General features: G+C 38.5%; 1 protein-coding gene across 6 annotated transcripts in view; it reads left to right on the top strand.

Annotated features, from left to right (window-relative positions):
- Positions 1 to 2,396: 2,396 nt before the first annotated feature.
- Positions 2,397 to 8,039, top strand: part of LOC126600619 (CSC1-like protein At3g54510) — a 19,608-nt gene continuing 13,965 nt past the window's right edge. For 2 of the 6 annotated variants that reach the window (XM_050267225.1, XM_050267216.1), the window contains exons 1-9: positions 2,397 to 2,841; positions 4,102 to 4,242; positions 4,321 to 4,384; positions 4,518 to 4,730; positions 5,185 to 5,379; positions 5,880 to 6,178; positions 6,464 to 6,743; positions 6,996 to 7,274; positions 7,950 to 8,039. The exon at positions 7,950 to 8,039 is cut by the window's right edge and continues 144 nt beyond it. In XM_050267225.1, coding sequence (XP_050123182.1) covers positions 2,525 to 2,841; positions 4,102 to 4,242; positions 4,321 to 4,384; positions 4,518 to 4,730; positions 5,185 to 5,379; positions 5,880 to 6,178; positions 6,464 to 6,743; positions 6,996 to 7,274; positions 7,950 to 8,039 — 1,878 coding nt within the window. In that variant the 5' untranslated portion in view covers positions 2,397 to 2,524. The other 4 variants (XM_050267240.1, XM_050267247.1, XM_050267234.1 and 1 more) reach the window with 4 other exon arrangements.

The raw sequence follows: 8,039 nt of genomic DNA, 5'->3' as shown, positions 1-8,039 counted from the left end.
ATAATCCTCGTCGACACAGAAACTTTGCTACTAGAACCTGGAGGGGCGCAAAACAGAAAACGTGAGTGGGCAAAAACAAAGCTTTTTAAAACCATTTCTCTTTCCAAAAATAATAACCCCTTACCGTAAAACCCGTATAATTTCTCAGAAACTAGCATATGTACATATACAGAAACCATACTCGAAATAGTGATATCCAAATATATACCATGTCAAATACCTCAGCATAATAATTAAGAAAACCAAGTGAAGTAAATCAATGTAAAGTGATATGTCAGCCGGATCCACCTAATGTGGCTTGTACAGCTAAACCTATAGCTCATCAAGCATGCATGCACATGAGTTGGAACCACCTACTGTGTTCTGTACGACAGGGCTAGGTGTAATAAGTACGATCAAGTGCTACGATCACGTGAAGGATGTGCGATAAATTGTGGGTCACTTACGAGTCAGAACCACCTATTGTGGTCTGTACAACAGGGCTGTGCACTAAACTTGGATCCAAGGTGAGCGTGCGGTGCGGGAGGTGAACATCACGTGAATGACTGTGCCCTGGCCATGGGCGGGAGCACTAACACCCAGGTGCAGGTTAATGAGCTCTAAATGCATATATGTATAACCATCATAACGTAACTCACAATCATCAACACATATACTTATACTTGGAACTTACCCGAACGTCCGCAGCGTCAAATACTAACATATATAACTACTAAAGCATATTCTAAATTATAAAGCATTTGACATGGCATCTAAAACGCAAAATCATTTAAATCAAATTTTCTAGGAAAAACGTAACGTGTATATATATTGAAAACCAAAAGCCCACTCACCTTGAGTCCGCACTATAACTCCCTAGCACAAATATCAAGGCGTCACGAACGATCAACGCCTAATTGCAGATTCAAGTGTCGGTCAACGTTTAATTTTACGAACTTACATTCCAATTCGGGAAAATCCGTATATATTGTAACATCCCACATCACCCAGGGGAGTGGATCCTGTAAGCTTTATATGTATATTCCCATCTCTACCTAGCACGAGCCATTTTGGAAGCTCACTGGTTTCAGGTTCCATCGGAACTCCGAAGTTAAGTGAGTTCGCGCGAGAGCATTCCCATGATGGGTGACCCACTGGGAAGTTCTCGTGTGAGTTCCCAGAAACAAAACTGTGAAGGCATGGTTGGGGCCCAAAACTGACAATATCGTGCTACGGCGGAGTTGAGCTGAGGATGTGGTGGGGGATCGGGTTGGGCTGTGACAATTTGGTATCAGGGCCAATCCTTGGCCGGAAGTGTGCCGACGAGGATGTCGGGCCCTAAGGGGGGGGATTGTAACATCCCACATCACCCAAGGGAGTGGATCATGTAAGCTTTATATGTATATTCTTATCTCTACCTAGCACGAGGCATTTTGGGAGCTCATTGGTTTCAGGTTCCATCGGAACTCCGAAGTTAAGTGAGTTTGCATGAGAGCATTCCCATGATGGGTGACCCACTGGGAAGTTCTCGTGTGAGTTCCCAGAAACAAAACTGTGAAGGCGTGGTTGAGGCCCAAAACTGACAATATCATGCTACGGCGGAGTTGAGCCGGGGATGTGGTGGAGGATCGGGCTGGGCTGTGACAATTTGGTATCAGGGCCAATCCTTGGCCGAAAGTGTGCCGACGAGGATGTCGGGCCCCTAAAGGGGGTGGATTGTAACATCCTACATCGCCCAGGGGAGTGGATCATGTAAGCCTTATATGTATATTCTCATCTCTACCTATCACGAGGCTTTTTGGGAGCTCACTGATTTCGGGTTCCATCGGAACTCCAAAATTAAGCGAGTTCACACGAGAGCATTCCCATGATGGGTGACCCATTGGGAAGTTCTCGTGTGAGTTCTCAGAAACAAAATTGTGAGGGCGTGGTCGAGGCCCAAAGCAGACAATATCGTGCTACAGTGGAGTTGAGCCCGGGATGTGGTGGGGGCTCGGACTAGGCTGTGACAATTTTTTTGAGTAAAAAAATTATGTCGAATTTTATATGGAAAAAATTGAATTTAAAGGGTTAAAGTCATAAAATTATGTCGGATTTTATATGAAAAAAATTGAATTTAAGGGGTTAAAGTCATATTTTAAATTTATTTTTTCTTCCTTTAGAGTTCTCTTGCAAAATTGGTTTGTTGAAGGTTTTGTTCTTAAACTTATATGGATGAGCATATTGTAATTTTTTTTTCGAATCAATAATATCAACTAATTTTATTATCCCAAAAAGAAAAAAGTAATTTAGAAAATTTTCATTTACAAAGGTTCAAACTTCAACCCCTCAAAAGCAGCAAACAAACTCGATACACAACATGTCCAATCAGTTATATCGTCATCTTTCAAATGAAACTCCGCCACGTACCCACCAGACCTGCCAACTTCTGCATCTCTCTTTCATTTGCATGCACATCACCCCCTCTCTCTCCTCCCTCATAGTTCTTCTCACTCTTCTTCCAACCTCCAAAACAAAATCAATCTATAACTAAGAGAGCGAGATCATGAACCCTGAAAGCCTGATAGCTTCAGCGGCCATAAACATAGGGTTGGCTATTTTCATCCTCACCCTTTTCTCCGTCCTCAAGAAACAACCGTCAAATGCCCCTATTTACTATCCTCGCCGCCTCTCTGAATCCAACTGCCAGAGCCACCGCCGCATTCCCGACTTCGATGATAATTACGCCTCGTCACCCGTCGGTTTCCGCCGGTTCCTCCCTTCTGTCACATGGATTTTCCGCGCGTTTCGCGTCTCCGAGGATGAAATCCTCCAATCCAATGGCCTCGACGCTCTTATCATCATTAGGCTCTTCAAATTCGGGTTCGTTAATTATTAAAGTTAAATCTTATATAGAATTGGAATGTATAGCAGATTTGTTTTTCCACTAATAACGTCTAATCTTGTTCACTCATATTGTTCATTGGTTTTTAACATATAGGTGGCTTTTTTCTTCTTTCTTGTTTTCATGCATTTATCTTACAAACGTCTTAACTAAGTTAGCTAAAACGATGTGATTTCTTTCTGCAATCAAATTCGGATCCCTTTCTTTGGTTCAGATAAATTTAATGTAGGACAAATAAACAATAATTAAATACATAAATTAAGTGAACTCTCAGTTCCGCTTAATTATTCTCACTAGCATTTTCTGCATGTGTAAATGTGAATAAAAAAAGCATTATTTTATAATATTGTGAAAACATAAATTATTGAAACAAGAGTCAAGGCATTAGTTAACAGAATATGATTTTCTTCCCTCTTGTTTTCCTTCCCCTTCTATTTGAAAGGTTACGGTTAAGCAACGTCAACATTTTATATTAATTTTTTATAACAAGAAAAAGACAAAATAAGAGAATGTGAGAGAAGGGGATTCTCTCCCCTCCTATTCCCATCTCCTTCCCTCCTCTCCCCTAACATATTACTTTTTATCTTATTGTCTCTAAAAAAAAAAAATCAATATAAGATGTTGACGTGGTTAAACCGTAATCATTCAAATAGGTGGGAAGAGAAGGGGGGAGGGATTAGGAGGGGAGAGATACCAAGAGAAATGCGAAAGAAACTTTCTAAAATTAGTACTCTCCATGGACTTTCAGTTACCTCACAGTTTAACGTCAAATTCCATGCCAAGATTATAAAATATTGTGCAAAAAGTAAGAGGTGTCCGACTTTTAAGAGTCTCCTTTGCATTTCTTATAGTACCAATACATAGAACTATATTGGTGAGTATATAATAGAGTTTGGGGTAGGAGAACTAGAGAAATCAAACCCCTGATAATTTGAGAGTGATTAGGTCCAATATCTCAGATTCTTCTCTAGCATATTTGCATGCGGTCTATTAGGATGTTAGGTTTTTATCCATGCATTCCAGTTCAAAAATCCCTCTTCCATAAATTATTGTAATAGTTTCGAATTCTGCCATTCTCTTAATAATAGTAAAATTTTTGCAGGAAAAAAAAAAATGCTTAGAGCCTCCCTCATTTATTCAATGACTTGGGCCCCGGGGAGGGGGGGGGGGGTTTGCTTTTTGTGGCCTTTCATAGGTTTGGTAGAGAAGTTGATGTTGATATATTTCTTTCTTTGCAGTATCAGATTCTTTGTGGTATGCTCCCTTATTGGATTGGTGGTACTTGTTCCAGTAAATTATAATGGCGATGGTCTTGCAGCTAGGAGCGACCATTCCTTGGATTTTTTCTCAATATCTAACATTAGTCCAGGTTCCAACAGGTAAGACTGTCTTAGTTTTGCAGTGGATCAGATTCTTTTATAATTACTTAGGTTACCAATGTTTTCCAACTTCCACAGGCTTTGGGTGCATTGTTCATGCCTATGGTTTATATCTCTCTATGGCGTATACCTATTGCACAAGGTGAATGTTACACTCTCACAATCCATATTTTCAAGAATTATTAGTTATTGGAATAAAAAATGTTTGCTTCTTGAACTGTAACACTTAGATGAGTCTACATAACAGGTGACTTCCTGCATCGTTTCTTCTTCAGGAATATAAGGAGATTTTGGCTAAAAGGATTCAGCAACTTCTGAACGTTAGGCATCAGCCTAATCAGTTTAATGTTCTGGTTCGGGAAATTCCTTTTTGCAGCGAACACAAGTCTCGTGGGTGTTGTGTTGATGAGTTCTTCTCTAAACATCACCCGTATGCCTATCATTCTTATCAGATATTGTATGATGGGAAAGAATTTAAGGAGTTGTTGGTAAGCCTTGAACATTTTCACATTAGCTCCCTGCCTCAGCCCACTATATTTTTATGTCTTGCAGTCTGTTCCATATATTGAGAATGTGAGATTAGAAAAAAAAAGGTCGTACCCAGTGCACAAGGCTCCCGCTTTACGCAGGGTCTGGGAGAGGTGAATGTCGGCTAGCCTTAGAATGTGAGATTAGAAATTAAAGAATTATCTTTTTGATAAAAATATTGATACTCTGAATTGTATCATGGGATTGTTTGCGATCTGGTTAAACACATACTAATAAGGATAATGGTTCATATTTTTGATGAGGGTTAATGGTTCTGTGTTTTTATGGTGAAATGTTGAGAGTATGATGTGGGAATATGATAACACATTTATAGTTATTATGGTTAATTATTCTTCTTTTTCTTACTCTATTATATATTTGATCGTCATTTAATCAAGATAATCTTATGTGTAGAACCAATCAAAATCCATCGAAAAAAAGATAGAGGACTTGAGAAAGCGGTCTGTGGTCAAGAAACATAACCAAACCCCTTTGCTCTTGAATCCATCTCATGAAGATTCTGAGAAATTATCGGTCTATGAGGAAAAGCTTGAAGAACTTCATCACAAGATACACCAGTTACAGTGTGAAGATATGCTCCACGAAAAGGTGATTATCTTAGTGATAGTAGCCTTAATAATACATCGCATAAGGCAGATTCGGAATATGTATGTTCTTTATGCATAGTAATAATTCTTTATCGTTTCATTGCGACTCCATCTTTAGCAAAGTCTCTATTTAGTCATTTGTATACCTATCAAATGCACACGCCAATGACCATTTGGTCTACTGACATGTGTCTCCACTTTGTCTGAAACAAATACTTTTATTTATTTTAATAAACCTACCTGCTTTAAGAAATATGTTCCTTTTGTCTCCACTTTGTCTGAAACACATTGTTATTCCATTAGAAAAAGCCGAGTGTTATTGATTGTCTGTAGATCTTCCCAAACTCATAGTTTATTTTCGCTTAATCATTCACAGTCCATAACCATTTTCTCCCCTACTTTACATAATTGTATACATTTAAATTCTAACTATCAAATGACTTAGCAAACTATACTCCATAAGTATGCAAATAACCTTCCCGAGTCCTTTCATATTTGTAGGAGTTGCCTGTGGCTTTTGTTACATTCAAGTCTCGGTTGGGTGCAGCCCTAGTTGTCCACTCCCAGCAGCACTCAAATCCACTTCTTTGGATCACTGACGATGCTCCAGAACCCAGGGATGTATCATGGAGAAATTTGGCGATCCCAGTCCGAGTTTTGCCACTCTGCAATTTTGGAGTTATTGTTGCAGCCTCCCTTCTTACAATTTTCTTTGCTATCCCAGTCACTGCCGTCCAGGGAATTGCCAAATTTGAAAAGTTAAAGAAATGGTTTCCCCCAGCTATGGCTTTACAGTTGATGTAAGATTTTCTTGCCATTCTGTTTGCTTGAATATCATGTTGAATCTTTGACTTGTGGAATATAGGCCTCAATTAGTGCAGCAATCTGACTACTAATTCATAACTTTTGGAACATTAAATTAAACATTGAAAGGACCGGTATAAAGATTCAAATGACAAACAGTTTCAGAAATTAGTGAATTGAATATACATGGTTCTGAATTCAGAGCTTCTATAAGCAAACTTTGTACTGCTTTGGTTATAGTTTTTATGATTTGACATCTTAGATAATGTTAATATGTACAGACCAGGGTTAAGCTCTGTCATAACAGGGTATATTCCGAGTGCCGTTCTGAATTTGTTTATCTACATTGTTCCATTTGCAATGCTCGGAATGGCTAAACTATCAGGCTGTATCTCAAAGAGCAGGGAGGAGATAAAAGCGTGCAACATGGTTTTTTATTTCCTAGTTGGAAACGTCTTCTTTTGGAGCTTGCTATCGGGCTCTTTAATAGATGAAATTGGCGAATCTTTTACTCATCCAAAAGATATCCCCAGTCACCTTGCTAGAGCTGTCTCTGCTCAAGTGAGTTGGTCTTAATACTTTTGTAATATTCTGTTTACATTTCGTTTTAATTCACGCTCTTCATAATTTCCAAAGCTATTTCAGTGTTGCTTTTTTCTTTTCCTTGTATAAGTTTTAAATAGTTGTGGACTCTTGGATAATTTTCTGTTGTGTTGCATACTTTCTTTTTCTTTATTGTTTTCACCTTATCGTTTTTTAAATAATTCTGAAAATACTGATTTGGTCAATAAAGCTTGATTTCTAATGTTTCAGGCAGATTTCTTCGTGACATATATTTTGACAGATGGGCTGTCGGGGTTTTCTTTGGAGATCCTTCAACCAGGATTACTTTGCTGGGATGCTATAAGGTCCTGTACATATGGCCGTGGAAAAGAGACGACTCCTTATCTTTATTCATTACCTTACTTCAGAATCATTCCTGTGGTCTCGCTGTCCGTGCTTATTGGTACAGTATATGCAGTTGTGGCACCACTTATGCTCCCATTTTTGATTGGTTACTTCTTGCTCGGCTATGCGGTGTATATAAACCAGGTTAACTTTGCATTTCTTATTCAAGTCATTGTTATTGTTCCTATGAATGTCTGTTCAAGTAAATTCACGGCTTCCACATTCTTTTGGTCCCTTTTGTGGTTGTGCTTTTGTTCTTTCTTCTCCCAATTAACATTCATAAGCTAAACAAAATTAAGGAGAAGCATAAAGATCAAGATTTTCATTTTTTCAAAAAGCGGTTGAGAATAATACGTATATAGCGTGTCAAGTACTTATTATTTTAGAAACATTTTTGCATTTAGATGCAACTTAAAGTTCAGATCCCAGAATGTCCATTGGCTTCGAACTTTTATATACTTCATTTAGTAGCTGCTGAAACCGTTATTTGTTGTAGCTCATAGAAATCAACCAGCGGCAAAAGTTTAAGTTGTTAGGGTATGGGCCAACAATAACCTATCAACCTTAAAGTAGACTTTCTCTGGAATCTGAGGCGAGAAGGGGAACATGGGTCATCAAAACAGGCAGTCCGTCTTGCGCCTTTGGGTTGAGGTCTGCCCCGGGGGTTAGATGCTTGTGTTCAATTATAAAATGTTATTAATTACTAATCAGTATCTCTATCTTTAAAGACAATTGCTAAAATTTATTTTGCACCAGAGCTGAGCATTTTATGCACTTTGATATCAACTGCTTGTGTTATAAACTTCGGCTCTGTTGCAGATTGAAGATGTTTATGAGACTTTTTATGATACGTGTGGACAGTATTGGCCTTACATCAATCATTATATTCTCGTTGCAATCATTCTCATG

This window comes from Malus sylvestris, chromosome 2, assembly GCF_916048215.2.
Source record: "Malus sylvestris chromosome 2, drMalSylv7.2, whole genome shotgun sequence".
NCBI lineage: Eukaryota > Viridiplantae > Streptophyta > Magnoliopsida > Rosales > Rosaceae > Malus > Malus sylvestris.
Note: the sequence above shows the minus strand (reverse complement) of the source record. Positions and strands in the feature narration are given on the sequence as shown.